The sequence below is a fragment of the Tauraco erythrolophus genome, chromosome 7 (assembly GCF_009769465.1).
Source record: "Tauraco erythrolophus isolate bTauEry1 chromosome 7, bTauEry1.pri, whole genome shotgun sequence".
In the NCBI taxonomy this organism is placed as follows: Eukaryota; Metazoa; Chordata; class Aves; order Musophagiformes; family Musophagidae; genus Tauraco; species Tauraco erythrolophus.
In genome coordinates this window covers 6,931,812-6,947,992 of record NC_141471.1, presented here as the reverse complement: position 1 = coordinate 6,947,992, position 16,181 = coordinate 6,931,812, and the positions used below count along the sequence as shown (strand labels likewise).

Genomic DNA, 16,181 nt, shown 5'->3' with positions numbered 1-16,181 from the left:
TTTCCCTAAAAACTTTCACAGAAATATTTTTTGAAAATATTCAGCCTATATCATGGAATCATAGAATGGTTTGGGTTGGAAGGGACCTTAAAGATCATCTAGTTCCAACTCCCCTGCCATGGGCAGGGAAACCCTCCACTACACCAGGTTGCTCAAAGCCTCATCCAGCCTGGCCTTGAACACTTCCAGGGATGGGACAGTCACAGCTTCTCTGGGCAACCTGTTTTAGTGCCTCACCACCCTCAATGTAAAAAATTTCTTCCTTAGATCTAATCTAAATCTCCCCTCTTTCACTTTAAAGCTAGTGCCCCTTGTCCTATCACTACACACCCTTGTGAAAAGTCCCTCTCCAGCTTTCTTGTAGGCTCTCTTTAGGTACTGGAAGGCTGCTAGAAGGTCTCCCTGGAGCCTTTTCTTCTCCAGGCTGAACAATCCCAGCTCTCTCAGCCTGCCTTCATAGGAGAGGTGCTCCAGCCCTCGGATCATCTCTGTGGCCCTCCTCTGGACCTGCTCCAACATGTCCATGTCCTTCTTGTGTTGGGATCCCCAGAGCTGAACGCAGGACTGCAGGTGGGGTCTCATGAGAGAAAACATCCAGAAAATAGTTTGCTCTGAATCTGCTTTTTTTTTTCCCCCTTACCGTAAACTCTAGTGCTGAGTTGTGCTTTTTTTTTTTTTTTTTTTTAATACTATTGGAATTTATCCCAGGCTTCATCAAAATATTCTGTCAAATAGAGATCTGCACCTCAGAGAAAAAAAAAAAATCACAGCGAATTGATAAGCAATTGCAGCTCTGCAGTATTTCTACAAGAAGTGCAAATATTTCAGAGGTCTTGTTGTGAGCGTGTCAGTGTATATGTTATAACAGCGTTATGACTATTGATCTGCTTGTTCCCAAGTAAGTCTTTACCATTCATGTACCAAAGTTTTCCTTGCCGTATAACTGCTGAAGTCAATGAAGTTGAATTGTCAGTGGGGTTGTATCTTGAGTAGATTTTGTCTCCTGTAGTACATCTTAGGCTGTGTGTATTTTTTGGGTGATCTGCAATAATTTAAGATGTACATGGTTTTCTATGTTTATTTTTTTCTGAAATCCACCAAAAAAGGGAAGGCTTTGCATCAACATTAAATTTTAAATTCATATCTGAAGTGAGCTAGAAGACGAAGAGGATTTTCAGAGTTAGGTGATTTGGTGTCTTTAAGCTTCAGGTTGTGAAGTTTTGTCTTTACTGAAGTGAGGTCTTAGGATAGCCAAATTTAGTGTCCTCGTGAAGAACAATTTCTGCTGATAGAAGTTGCTTGAGAACATAAGATGACCTAGACTAGCAGTAGCATACAAGTCTTGACTATGGATGCCATTTCTGCTGTTTTACTTCGGCATGTGCACATCTACTCATTTTAGTGGTGTTATTCTTGCCTTACAGCAGTGTGAGCAAGAAGAATCATGCCTGTTCTGCCCTACATCATTGTAGAGACTTTATCTATGTAAGTAGCATAAAAGTCAAGAATATTAGCCATATTTGTCATTGCTGCTGAGAAAATCGAGGCTTTTTTCCCTGGTTGAATTACAGCTGGTATGATAGTAGCTGTAGCCTCAGAGGCTGATGATCAATTCTATCCGTAAAAGTTGTTTTTCTTCCTCAGGCACTGCATTTAAAAAATAAGAATAAATTCTATCTCTGGAAAATTTCTGACATACATTTGAGCAGTTGAAGCCCTCAGTGAAATTAAAGAACATAACGAAATGTGAAAACTTCTTTGCTTATAAGTAAGGAAACAGCCAACCTATATGGCAAATATCGCTTGTTTTTCTCTCATAAACTAGCGGATGCTTCAAAGCGAAAGTCAGAAACACTTCTAAATTAGTTTTTGAATAGCTTTTAGGAACTACTGTATTGTTTTTAGAGTTGTAAAGGTGACTGACTTGGTTTAAATATTTGACTTCAAGCTTGTAATTTATTTGCTCAGTGGTATTGGTCTAAATTAAAAAAAAAAAGCAAAAAAAAAGCGTGTGTTCCAGTGTACATTACTTTTACCTTAATCAGGTTGATATTGTCTGGTTTGTGATGGTCTTTTTTTCTTTGTTACGAAATATGTGGAGATGTCAGAAGTGATGTAGCACAATGAGGTAGAGAAGCAAGTGCCGTTGGACTCAATCCTAGAACTTACAGGCACATAAAGGGCACTCAGTACCTTTAAATTTTCATATTTAAAAGGGTATAGACAAGAGAAGCCTTTTACCATAGCGGGAATTTAATTTCAGAGTCTTTATACGAATAAGAAAGATTAGCATGAATTTTGGAAGAGTTAATATGCAAGGAGGATGATTTCAGAACATTTGTTTTATAAATGGGACAAAATAATCCTATATTTTTGTTTTGTTTTTCTTGAATGAAAAGCTAGAAAATACTTTTTTTTGAAATTATAGTGTTTGGAGTTAATCAGAGAAATAAAGGAGGGGCTGATACTTTCCTTGTTGCTTGCAAATTGTAAATTGCAGTTATTCGCAATCATGCTTATAGCTGGCATGGGCTCATGTGCATAATCAGCTGCTTTTTGAATGCATGTTCTATTGTTCTGTTTTATTTATGGATTCAGTTGTGATGAGAAAGACGTTATGAAGTTGTTTGGATGAAGTCTTGGAAATGTCTTTTAGGAGTTTTGAAAGTCAAGCCAGTGCCTGGAGTTTGGGGTGTGAACTGGGGCTGTGCATAGCGCTGGAAATTTAGATGAAAAAGTTGAGGAGTTTTCAGCCTCAAAGTGGAAGGTCAAGTTCTGGTTTTGGACTTTACAGCGCCATGAGCCAGCAAAATTCTGGACTGACGCAGGCACATTGTTACCATCCAGTTGAAATATGGCCAGATCCAAAAGCCCTGAGGTCAGAAGTCATCCCATTGATTTCAGCATCCGGACCCGTTAGCAGTCTCGTCTGTCCCTGCTCCTGGTGGAACGGGAGGCTGAATTTCTACCTCTGGTCTCCTTGCACAAATGATACAGCAGCAGGCTTTTGGTGCTAATTATCAGCACTACCATTCTGATTGATGCAAATTTGCTTATGTAATTATTTTTATTAATAGCTACGATTATTAAGACCATTAGAGGGGATGTCGGACTACTCAGGAGAGACTCGTCCTGTGTTACTGCTTCCACTGTCTCACTTGCTGAAAGGGCAATGCTCTTTGAGTCTGCGTTTTCTAACATCTTTGGTTTTCTCTCCACTTTTTGTCTTAATCTGCTTAAACTGCTTGCTTTTCTGGGAAGACGTCAGTTCTGTGTGTGTAAATACTCAGCAATGCAGAACTTCAGTGTTTTTGGGACCATTGACAATGGATCAACACAAATAACAGTAATTACTCTCTCTTCTCAGTGACAGATTTTTTTTTTTTCCCCCTGTATGTGCCTTTCAGTGAAAGGAATATTTTGGCTGAAAACAAGAGCTGGGAGATGAACTTTAACATCATTCAATTCTTGCTGCATCTGTGCGAAAGGCAGAATGAGGGATTGTTGTGTGAGTAATAAGGTACATGGAGTGGGCGGACTTCTCCATCTTGTGTGGGACAGTATCTTATGCTCAGTCTTCCCACATAAGTGAACTTCTTTACTTGGGTCTTCCCCCCTCTTTATGTCCAGTGGGAATTACTATTTTAAGTGAATTTCATTAGCTTGATTCACTCATCCAGTGATGAGTGACGTTCCCCAGGGATCAGTATTGGGGCTGATGCTGTTCAACATCTTTGTCAGTGATATGGACAGTGGGATCGAGTGCACCCTCAGCAAGTTTGCAGATGACACCAGGCTGTGTGGTGTTGTGGACGCACTGAAGGGAAGGGATGCCATCAAAAGGGACCTTGACAGACTGGAGAGGTGGGCCTGTGAGAATCTCATGAATTTCAACAAGGCCAAGTGCAAGGTGCTGCACATGGGTCGGGGCAATCCCATGCACAAGTACAGGTGGGGAGGAGAATAGATTGAGAGCAGCCCTGAGGAGAAGGACTTGGGGGTGTTAACTGATGAGAAGCTCAGCATGAGCCAGCAATGTGCGCTGGCAGCCCAGAAAGCCAACCGTGTCCTGGGCTGCATCAAAAGAAGTGTGGCCAGCAGGTTGAGGGAGGGGATTCTGCCCCTCTACTCTGCTCTCATGAGACCCCACCTGGAATACTGTGTTCAGCTCTGGGGTCTCCAACAAAAGAAGGACATGGAGCTGCTGGAGTGGGTCCAGAGGAGGGCCACGAAGATGATGTGAGGGCTGGAACACCTCTGCTCTGGAGACAGGCTGAGAGAGTTGGGGCCGTTCAGCCTGGAGAAGAGAAGGCTCCGGGGTGATCTTATTGCTGCCTTCCAGTACTTAAAGGGGGCCTACAGGAAAGCTGGAGAGGGACTTTTTACAAGGGCATGTAGTGACAGGACAAGGGACAATGGCTTTAAACTGAAAGAGGGCAGATTTAGATTGGATCGAAGGAAGAAGTTTTTCACTCTGAGAGTGGTGAGGCACTGGAACAGGTTGCCCAGAGAAGTTGTGGATGCTCCATCCTTGAAGATGTTCAAGGCCAGGTTAGGTGAGGCTTTGAGCAACCTGGTGTAGTGGAAGGTGTCCCTGCCCATGGCAGGGGAGTTGGAACTAGATGATCTTTAAGGTCCCTTCCAACCCAAACCATTCTATGATTCTGTGATCAGTCGCCATGTTCCACAGCAGATAAGAGATCTGTAGAAGATGTGTGTATTACAGGATGACACTGTGCCATCTGCAGCTGCAAATGCTTTCCAGATAGGGTTAAAATTCTCTATCTGCTCTCTAAAAATCATTAATTTTTAAATAGGAAGGAAATAAACTGGTTGGTTAGACACTATGCAGGGAGCGTTTAATTAAACGATGTTTAAATCTGATTCTCTCAACTGTCAAAGAATTGAATTCATGAATTATGTTTGCTACAGTTGTTGGATTTTTTTTTTGGTTTTTAGTAACACTGTATTTAAGTTTTTTCTGTGCACTGCCGTAGGGGATAGATGGTAGCTCCTGACAGATTCAAACACAGCTGGCTGAGAACACTGCTAGTGATGGATGAACGATGTCTTTGTTAATGCCCCTCTATACATAAATGATGGGCTTTCTCTCTTTGTAAAATGTATCCAATTATATATCTCAGAGCAAGTGTCCGCTGTTCAGTAAAGCACACAATATTGGCTTTAAAAAGACAATCCCTGAAATCATCGATCAATGCATTTCCTCACTCTTTGGAGAGAAATTAAAATTAGAGAAAAACCTAAAATTTAGCAAATTCAAGTAAGTTCTTTTGGGACCTAATACTCATCTGTAAGACGTGGCTGAAAGTCATCCAGGGAAGCTGTTGTCTCTGCTCTGGTCGCACGCAGAGCTGGGAGATGAACTTTAACATCATTCAATTCTTGCTGCATCTGTGCAAAAGGCAGAATGAGGGATTGTTGTGTGAGTAGTAAGGTACATGGAGCGGTACAGAGCTGTGTCTGGAAACACAGGGCACTGGGTTCACCTAAGATCACTCTTCCACGTGGTCTGAATGGACCAGTCCCACCAGTACAGAGGGTCAGATTCTGTTGTCAGACAGTGATGGCTAAGGTTCACTAGACTGTTACCTACTGGGATATGTTTCAGTGAAACAAGCCATCCTAATTATTTGAAAGTGGAGGAGAATGAATGGTTTTGCCCTTCATGTAGCCTCAGCTTAGGGTTTGTTTTTTTTTTTTACTGTGTATCTGTGTACGTTCATACTCACAAGCTGACCCAATTTAGAACTTGAGATGCCCAACTGACATTAGAGACTTCACAGTGTAAATTAAGTTAGTTTCTTTTATCAAGTAGATTAGCTATATACTGAAATAATTGTTAGTATTTTGCTACGAAAGAATTAGTCTGGATTAAGATGGGTGTGCAGATAATCATGATGTTAAACACTTTTAGACTTGAGATCTGTTTGCCCTCTTAGATACCTAACTCAACTAATAGTAGGATAAATGCATACTCATGAGTGGTTTGTATCGGATACTGCACTGTAAATTCACCCCTACGTTTCTTATGGTAATTTCCTTATATAAAAGTATCCAGAATTAAAGTTACGGCATAAATTGTTAATGTAGCCAAAACCTGAATCTTCTGACCTAGTAAGGAGTAAGACTCCTGTCCAGTCCTTGATTCCAGGGACACTGGAGTCAGCTAAAAGGCACAAATCAGCCCTTTGTGGCCTATCAGTTGCAGTGGCAGTGAAAGCAGACAGCAATATACACTGACAGAGCTCCGAAACATTTGGAAAGTTGTGGAGCAGAAGCCCTAAGACAGACAGCTGGCATGTAGATGGAAGTGCAAGAAACAGTTGAGCTAAGATATATTTGCAGTTTTCACCGGAGTGGTCGCTGTTACATTGTCCACCATTCCATTCCCTGATGGTGATAGCCCAGGAGTTTATTAAGCCCCTTTCCAGAGGCAGTGGAGAGCAAGCCTGCCTTATTCTTTGGGTTTAGCTGCTGTGAAGGGTAGCAAACGTGAGCGTTTCTCATTCTGTCTTGATGTCTGTCTCTGAAATGTGGTGTTTTCATGTTGGATATGGTAGTTCTGCAAGAATTTATATCCGCAGCAAGGTTTAACAAGACAGAGTTGCGACTACGAGGCAAATCATTTAGGGTTCGGGTTGGTTTCTAGGAACAGAAGCTTACTAGTTATTTTTCACTGGTTTCTGTGCTATTAGGTTGTTGTTATAGTCTTGGCAGGGATCTGTCACTCCATGTTGGTATAATTGAAACTTGTTTTCCCTGAGGAATCACTCTGCTGTTTGTTTTATTTGTTTACTGACATTGACAGAGATCCTAATGGCTTTTAAAACCCAATTTGTGCATCACCGAATATCCTCCAAAGAGGAAAATAAAAATTAAATTTATCGGTAAAATAGAGTCCCCCATGCAATGGTTTGTCTGGGTCTTAGACTCCACCTGAGCACCTGGTTGTGGGTCTAGAAATAGTGTGGTGAGCTGCATCTTCTCTTTATTTCTAATTCTGTCTGCGGGACTTTTGTCCTTAAGATACTTGAAAGGAAAAATGACAATAAGTTATTTAGGGCATCAGTATAAGTTGACCAACTTTGCCTCGTGAGAAATAAATTATCTTTAGCTTTTATTAAAAAGGAGGTTAAGATAACAAAACAATAACCACAGTAAAATTCCCCTTTTGGGAGATTATACATGATGGTATCACGTACTGTTGCCATAAATCAGGGTAATGAAGTATTTAGATTTTTAAAATATGTGATATCAAAATATTTATGCGTTTAGTATGTTAAGTCTTTGAAGAATTTCAGTGAGATCATTTGGACCCCTCATGTTCATAATGCTTTGCTGAATTGTGGTTATGGATAGATGTGTGGCTTGTTGCATGCCGTGCTCCAGAGGACCATGCACACAAATAAATGATGAGGCACAGGACAGAAATTCAGGAATGTCAGAAGGAGGGGTGGGTTTCTTTAAGGACTGGAGAATGCAGGGTAATTTTTTTTTAACACCCCCAAAGCTGTGGGTTTGTTTTGAATGAAGATTCGAATATTTTTTCATTTTATTGAAGTAACTTAGACCATCTCTAATTGCCTTTTGACACACTTCCTTGTCATTCAAGCATATGGGGATTGCCCAGGTTTCAGTGAACTCTAACTGTGAACATCACAAGGAGATAAGCTTGGAAAATACTGCTGATTTTAAAGGTTATCTGTCAGTTTGTATATATACAGCTAGGAGCCAGACCAATCTGACCTCAAACCAGAACTGTAGTATAATAACACTCTGCCTTTCTTGTTGTATATCTCTTTTGCAAATCTCCCTGACTTTGATAGCACTATAATCATAATAGATCTGCAATATTTATGTTGCCTCTTCTGAGGAAGTGTTCTAATGTGCCTTGGAAAGGTGGGTAATTAGTCCTATCTCCTCTTTTACAGAAGGTGAATTAGAGGTACAGAGCGAGAGAGCTCAGACCATCTGACTCCCACCTCCTCGTTCTTGTTGCTTGGTTCAGTAGTGCAAATCTTGACAATGTGCACTTTCAGTCTGATCTATATGTTGTATTGCATTGCAGTGCCCAGATCAAGGATTTTGGCTACTGGTGGCGCATCCCACAATAAAAACATCTTACAGGTAAGTAGAAAACTAAATCCTTTGAACTGAACTTGCAGTTACATCTGCACTTTTATTTTGATGTACTGAATCCAAATCGCTGCAGCTGCACAGGAAGGTGCGGATATAGGATTGTGCAGGTCTTCGAGATTTTCTTTGGGTTTAATGTGGAAACCGTTTGGCCAATGCTAATTTTATATTGAACTTTAAAGGTTTTTTTACACTTGACTAGTTTTATGAATGTGTATCTGAAGCCCTGATGATTTCCAGGTCTCATCGCTTACATCAAATCAATCAGCAAAGAAATCAAGAGACTTGATACTATACCTGAGATTTCTGTAGTTTTTGCCATTCGGATCAAAGTTGGACCATGGATTTAAACTACAGGGGGATTTTGCTGGTGCTAAACACTCAAAAACCCCCACCCCAAACAAACAAAAAACCCCAAACAAACCCCCAAACCCCACCTTTATTCTGAGCACCTGTGACTTACTAGCATTGTGTCACGTGTTGGGAGGAGGCTACGCTTCTGTATAGTCTGTCCTCCCTCTTACCTTCTGCTGCTGCTGCCGTTGCTGCACATCCAGCCCTGATTAAGATCTTTTGTCTGTCTTCTTGAGAACAGAGCACTGCATCTCTCTGTTTCTGCCCACTGAGATATGGCAAAGCCTTGCTCATGTATGGTGAGAGGCCTCTCACCTGGCTTTTGCTTTTGCAGTTAGACATCTGGGTTGGGATTCTTCTTGCCTGAATCCAGTTCCCTGCAGTATGATGTCTGTATAGGATCTGTCAATCCTGTAATAGTCAGGGGAGATCCAGGCAGTTACAGTGCAAAGGAGACTGGATGATGTTTTTAATTTACCAAAGGTAGATGTTTCCCTCCGGATAAGCCAAAGAGCTTTCCATACCCCACCAACTGCCTTGACAAGCTCCCCTTTGACTAGAGGCTCCGACACTGAGCCTGAAAGTAGGTGTTTAGAGCACCATAAGGCACCTGTCTTAATCTTGAGCTAAATCCTGGCACTGGGATTAGTCAACACAGGGTGAATTCTTTTCTGGAGATGCCAATCCCTTTCTGTCAGCTGGAGAGAGTCTAGAGGCCAGCCTCAACGATGCACCGTACTCTTTGACAATTGCAACCATATGCAAGAAAGGTCATCCGCTCTGCGAAACCCGAGCTGGAATAAAGGGAGGTTGAAGGGCAAAGAGCAAAAACCTCGCTCTCTCCTCAGGCATCTACAACACATGTTTGAGTAACCATTGGTTGTTGTGATTGGGACACAACAAATTTGGCATGTTTTGCCTGTAGATGTCACTTCTTTTTGTCTACTTTGGTTATTTTGCTTCGGAACTTGACGTTGAAAAATTAACTGATAGGTTAATTGCTTAAAACATTGGTCCCTACTGGAGTAATTCTACTAAGAATACGTCAGGAAAGAGATTGGATTAATAGATGAGTTTGGTTTTAAATCTGTATTTCCGATTTGGATGCCAGGAGGATCTCCTTGCTGTGGAATGAAGGCAGAGAACTGAATGTTTTTATAACATGTAATTCTGCAACATACACAGCTGAAAAATTGTGGGGATGGGAGAGTGGTGGCTGTGGTGCTTGCTCTTCACGTGTAACAATACAGCTGCTTTTAAAACTCATTAGAAGTGTCTTAAAATAATATGATCAATACGGTGTCATCCACTTAATTCAATCACTGGTTAATTGGATCCTCCTTTTTAATTTAATCAAAACCTCAGAAACCATATCAGTTGCATGAAGAGTAACAGCATTCACCCTTATCATGGTCAATTTTGGATAATTTGTTCCAGGGCTACAAAAGACTATCATTTAATTAATCAACATTCAGTAACTCCTATATTTTACACCACAAAGGAGGCAACTTAGGAAAATCTGTTAAAAAAAATACAGTAGGGCAGCTTTCTCCACGGTTCTGGGAAGCTTTTTATAACATACGTGGTGCTTGATTAATGACCACGTGAAACACAGTGAAATATTTTTAACACTAAAACCTCTAACGGTTTCTTTTAAAATTATTCATGAGAGAGACCACAGTTTCAAGTGACTTACTAAATATATGAACTTTGAATAATTTTAATTTTATAATCATGTGGCGCAAAAGGTGGCTGTTATTTGTAGTATTACAGCACTTATTAGTGTTCAGTATAGAGCAGAGCTGCATCGTACAAGACTTCGCAGAGATGCAAAAAAAAAAAGACCTATGTTGTCCAAAGGAATGTATGAGTCAAGCTTAAGACAAGAAATGCCTACTAGAGATGAGATGAAGAAGTAGATGAGGAATGTGCTGAAACAATGTGGTAGTATTGGCTGGCAGGATGGGCAGTGGAACCAGCACTTTGTGACCTTATAATTTCCAGAGGGCTTTTTAATAGATACCATGATTAATTTTCCATTTGTCCTCTAGCGTTGAAGCTCGTGTATTTGTGCTCTATGCTTGCTCGCAGCTGAAGTTAGGCAATACTGACTTGGCTCTTACCAGCAGAGAGTGTTTTAAGTCTATAAGCTCAGGCTTTCACTGGATTCTAGTTAGCAGCCAGCCGCTTTTGTTTAAAATGATGAAAATTGGTGATTTTCAAATGTTTTGATTTACAGATTCCCCACAAACCTTCAGAGAAAGAAGCAAAATCCTTTAGAAATGTCACATACTATTTTTTTTTTCTATAGCAAATATGGATTAAATTTCTTAGTCATCTTTTATGGAGCCCTGGAGCCCATGATCAGTAGGGCTATAAATTCCTGGATCGGGGTTGCAGATCACTAATCCAAATGGTTTGGTTTCCTGGACACTCTGGCCTTATTTTAGACTTGATTGGATGGTTGTAAATCGGATGATGCAATGTTCCCTTTGGCAATGGTAATAAAACCAGCACAAGTTAAATCTGAGTTGTTACCTGCTTCTTGCGTTGCTCAGCCTGAGGGACACCTGCAATCCTAGAGGTGATGAAACCAAAATGGAAAGAGTTTGTTGACAATGTTTTTGGAAAAGAGTTATTGAACCTCCTGTGTCCCTATCCAGATATATCTTCATTTTCCCCCTTCTGTATCTGTTTTCCTAAACATACACTGTGGGGAAGAGCACATGTACTCTGGGAATGCGAGATGCCTGCTGTCGATTTCAATGCAGAACGATGTGTGGTCAAATAACTTTAGTATCTGTTGGGTACTGTAACAAATTCATTGCCTGTAAAATTTCCTTTGTGTTGCTCAAACCAAGTTGAGAAGTGTCTTGGTATGTCTTCATAGCTAAGGGTCCCATGAATACAGGAAAATTCCTGATAGATGTAGAGACTGTAGAACCAGCTCCTGAGTCATTCTTCCTGCTAACCCTAATATGATGGGAATGGTGGAGCTGAAGAAGACAGGTTTGGCAGGCCTTCATACTGCTGGAGCTTTTATTTTATCAAAGTTGGGAACTGAGGAGCTGTGACTGGTTCCTCTCTCCTTCCTTCCCACTTGGCTCAGCCATAAACACGATGGAAGAAAACAGGTACCATTTGTGGGTGCCTGAGCAGATCTCCTTGCCCTGATATAAGCCTTTGGCATGGGCTGATCATGTGGACTTATGAGGGAGATGATGCTTGAACCCAAACTCCACTGAACTTGTAATAAAGGGATCTGGAGAGAAATGAGACTCTGTTTCCTGGCTGCAGTTAAATCTCTAGCTCAGATGTGCCAATACCCTGTTGTGTGACAAGTTCAGGACTCATTGTTGCCTGCTGTGCTTCTTTCCATGGGTACCCAAATGCTTGGCTGGGGTGTACGGTAGTTATTTGTTTTCCTAAGCAGGGATAGGGCATTGCTTATCCCTTGTTTTTCGTGGACATGCATAACCGATGCTTTGATACTTTCTCAGGTCCTGTCTGATGTGTTCAGCGCACCGGTGTACACCATCGATACCGCCAACTCTGCTTGTTTAGGAAGTGCTTACAGAGCAATTCATGGTAAGACTGGAAGGAGATACTTCTGAGCGGTCTGGGCGTTTAATTTCAGTCGGTTAATACTTGGGATTAACATTACTGAAAATGAGGGGAAAGATAAAGCTGTGTGGATCTGACTGGAAGGTCACTCAGGTCAAAGAGGGTTTTTTGCTTGGATTAGGCCCAAGAATAACATTTGCATTATGATTCAAGTCTGGAGGCTGCTTCTTAACCAAGAGATAGGGCCTGGAAACTGTTGATACGGGCGGGGAAGGTCTAGGACCTTAATGTGTAGAGTTGCTGCCTCCATGTGCTGCTCTTGGAAGAATACATCTGACTGAAGGTGCTGGTGTAGCCTACTGCCCTGGTTTGTGGACCAGGCTGTAAACTGGATTGCTGAAATGGTCAAACCAAGCAAAAGATCAATTCTAGCAAAGAAGATCAGAGAGGGCAGGGATGACAGGACCAGTAATACTACCGGCCAAGTAAATGTTATTAAATCTATATGTGTCTTCCAGCTTTCAAATGTCAAGGTAAAGGATACGCAAGGTGTCCTGGGCTCCATGCTCAAGTATGCACTTTCTCTTGTAAAAGCATAAACCATGGGATGCTCTTAGGTTGACCAGTCATTTTGCTTGCTGTACTACATCACTTACTGTAATACAACAATCCAAGTCTCAGATTTAAAGTGTTGATTAACTTATATCTGTTAATGCTTGCAGGTGTATGTTAAGGGTGGGCCATCTGCCATTTAAGAGTTGAATCCCAGGCAGGAAATTTTATTAACATATTTTAAAACAGTTTCTAGTGTCTTATAGCTAAACAAATCAAGGAATGTGTATCAAATTCTGAAGTTCTTATTTAGGCCAACTTTTGTTAGCCTCAGTTTTTCTGATTAGAAGCTTCAGAATTTGGACCTTAAGACATGGATAGCTTCTATACGAGTTCATGTACGACCACGGGGTTGCAACAAGCATGGAAAAGATAACATCAGCCATCAGAAGAAATCAGCCAAGTTTTAATTTTAGAAGCAAATTCTGCTGTCACATTATAGCATCTGAAGACTACATGCTCTCTTGCATTTGAAAACAGCACAGAAAATTGCACAGCCAAAACTCGAGTCGATGTGTTTAATGCGCACAGTATGCTCTCCTCTTTATTTCCAAAAAAGACACAAGGGTTCTGTCAGGCAAAGTACGCTTTTGCAGGACAGTGGAAATAGTACTGTTAGATTATCAGTATGTTTGAAGGCACAGTGAGACCATTTTTCCACGCTGGGGGCCAAGCTTCCGACCTGTTTTTCTCTGTGTTCAAACTTTGCCTACTGCTTCAGAAGCCACCACAAACTTCCCAGCTCCTAATGCTGCAGGCAAATTCCTTGACCGTGCATGGATGTGAAATGTGGAGCCATCGTTAAAGTTTGTGCAGATATTTTGTACGTATGGAAGATGCGAATTCGCTCTGCCAGTTTGGCATATGAAAACTTGAGGCTTGGTTGACAGAGCGTTTGAGTGGAGATTTCAGATGCCATGCTGATGGAGAGACTCCTTAGCTCAGGTACTCTGCCAGTCAAGCCCCAGGGGCTTGCTCTGTGTGTTTCCAAATGGCATTTTTGATTGATGCTTTCAGCTGACTCAGTCTTGGCCAGGCAAAGGAATTGAGTAAAAGTGAAGACTTGCTAATATAGATGAAATATTGATGGCAAGGGCTCTTTAATAATATTACAGCGTACATCTGCAAGTGGGGTGTTCCACAGTTAGCCCGGGGTTCTTAGCAGGTGTACGAGGAACTCCTGAAATGTTGTGATTCACTTGCAAAGCAAAATGCTGTAGCAGCAGAACTCCCCTATTATTCTGCTTCCTTCTACATAAATATATTTAATAATTCGTAGCATATTTTCTTGACAGTGTTTTCACTTCTCTTCCTTTTTTTGTTCAGGCACATTTTGTCCTTGAATCCCTTGCTTCCATGTATTTTCACTGCTGTTTACTGTATTATTGTAACTATAAACAATTACTGATATTGTTGAGTAGCATTTCTGCTGCTTACCTATTCTCAAGGGTATGAATTGAGTGATTGGCAAAAACTCAATCACAGAGTCCCCACTTCCCGGGCTAGTGCGTTGGAATGTAAGCTCTTCTGCCATTTATCTTTCAATCCTGAATGCTGACCTGACCAGGGAAGATCAATATAATGTATTAATTTGCCAGGGAGTCAAGGCACATCCCTCATCGTGCTTTTTGCATTGATCAGGATTGTGATTCTCGTTGCAGGGCTTGTAGCTGAGACGAATGTGTCCTTGGTTGATGTCGTGAAATTAGCACCAGAGCCTAGATTGGTTGTTACACCAACCGCTGGGGCGGAGGAGGTAAGGAAACTTGGCAATACCATTTTTCATGTTGTCTTTTCGTTTCCTGTCTGCTTCAAAACATGGTGGTTTACTAATTTTTCAAGTAAAACAGATTAATTTAAGAAATATTTTGTTATACAATTCTTGTTGGAAAGATAGATTTGATTTTGGAAGATCTCTAGTGTTGTAATGATGCAATAATCTGAGTCATCGTGTCATCCAGGTCTGTGAGAGTGTTGTTTTTTTGTTTTTTTTTTTTCCACCTCCTAACTGGGTGTGATCAGAAAGCAAAATCTGCTCCTTAAGGGACAAAAAAAAATTATGAAATAGGTTGCGTTTGGATACAGGTCAGTCAAGTTGTAACTGCTGATATCGACAAAACAGGCTTGACTTGTTTGCAGGAAGCAGCATGGAAAAAGGTGTGGTGACAGTGCTTTCTGGCCTCTTGGAAAACATCCCCCAAAATCCTTCCTGTCTGTTCTTAGAATGGTCTGCAATTGTATATCTGTATTTGTAGCTCCCAGTTGGAATGTGTGCCAGGTTTGATGAGTCTTTGAGCAGCCTGGTCTAGTGGAAGGTGTCCCTGCCCATGGCAGGGTGCTTGGAACTAGATGATCTTTGAGGTCCGTTCCAACCCAAACCATTCTGTGATTCTGATTCATTAGGTGCAGATCTTCGCTACCATGCCCATCCTGGGAATTTCGGTATATTTGAAGATGAAGCTTGTGCTTAATGAGGCCACATAGATAAAGCAAAAGAAATAGTCATTGTTGCTAACTACGTGGTTCCAGCCCCTGTAAAACCAAGGAAGGAATCGTGTCTCAGGCCCTCCAGTGAAAAACGGCGCCTCTCGCTACCATGTACCGAAGGCCTTAGTTTACAACAGCTTCTGAAATATAATGTCCAGTAATAAATAAACACTACAGTATAGCAAGATTCCTAGAGAACACAAGTTTAAATAACCAAAGGTGAACCTAACTCTATCTTCAGCTGTGCAGAAACTTCTTTTACATCAACACAGCCTTACACTCTCCATTTATGAGATTTGGATGTGCCCTAACTACAGGCAAAAAGGTTTTAAAGCTTTTATTTAAACTGGGAAATTAATGATCTGCCAAAACTACTAACTCCCAGCTACATGTGTAGTGGAGCACCAGATATCATCATGAGTAATAATAGAAATGATCATGCTGCATTGTGCCTGCCAGCGTATTATTTAATTATTAACTGAGATGGAGGAGCTCAGTAATCGAATAGAAGTCCCCTTCAGAAATATTAAGACATTGAATAATTTAAACTTGATTGATCTGATCTCATTTACTCAACCTTCCCCCCTCATTTTAAAAGATAAAATAATTAACAGCAATAGCCTGTGTCACGTGTGTTGTGGCTGAAGCCTTCTGCGGGGAATATGCTTCACGGGCAGATCCCCGGTGTCCGGTTCAACCTCACGTTGCTGCCCTGTTCCCCCTAAAACGCTGTCTGCTGAAAAGCTGCGAGGCTGGGTTGTGTGGAGGTGGAGAGTGCTCGGAGACCTGCTTTTGACCCCCCGCTGCTGCTTCAGCTATAAAACTCAAGGACAGGGAATACAGCTGTCACTCACGGGGGCCTTGCAAGAGCAGCAGGCACCTTGTACCCCCGTGGGGGCCGAGCTGACCTCACGGGAAAGATCAGTGGGGAATTCATTTACCTCTTTCTATTTTACTGTCTGCATAAAATGGCCTGGAAGCTAAAAGAGTTAATTATCTCCTTCTCG

General features: G+C 41.4%; 1 protein-coding gene across 1 annotated transcript in view; it reads left to right on the top strand.

The window, feature by feature from the left end:
- The window catches only part of XYLB (xylulokinase), an 89,792-nt gene that overhangs the window by 66,057 nt on the left and 7,554 nt on the right, over window positions 1-16,181 (top strand). Inside the window, exons 16-18 of the mRNA XM_086614708.1 lie at window positions 8,090-8,148; window positions 12,012-12,099; window positions 14,349-14,443. Coding sequence (XP_086470834.1) covers window positions 8,090-8,148; window positions 12,012-12,099; window positions 14,349-14,443 — 242 coding nt within the window. The remainder of the gene's footprint in view (window positions 1-8,089; window positions 8,149-12,011; window positions 12,100-14,348; window positions 14,444-16,181) is intronic.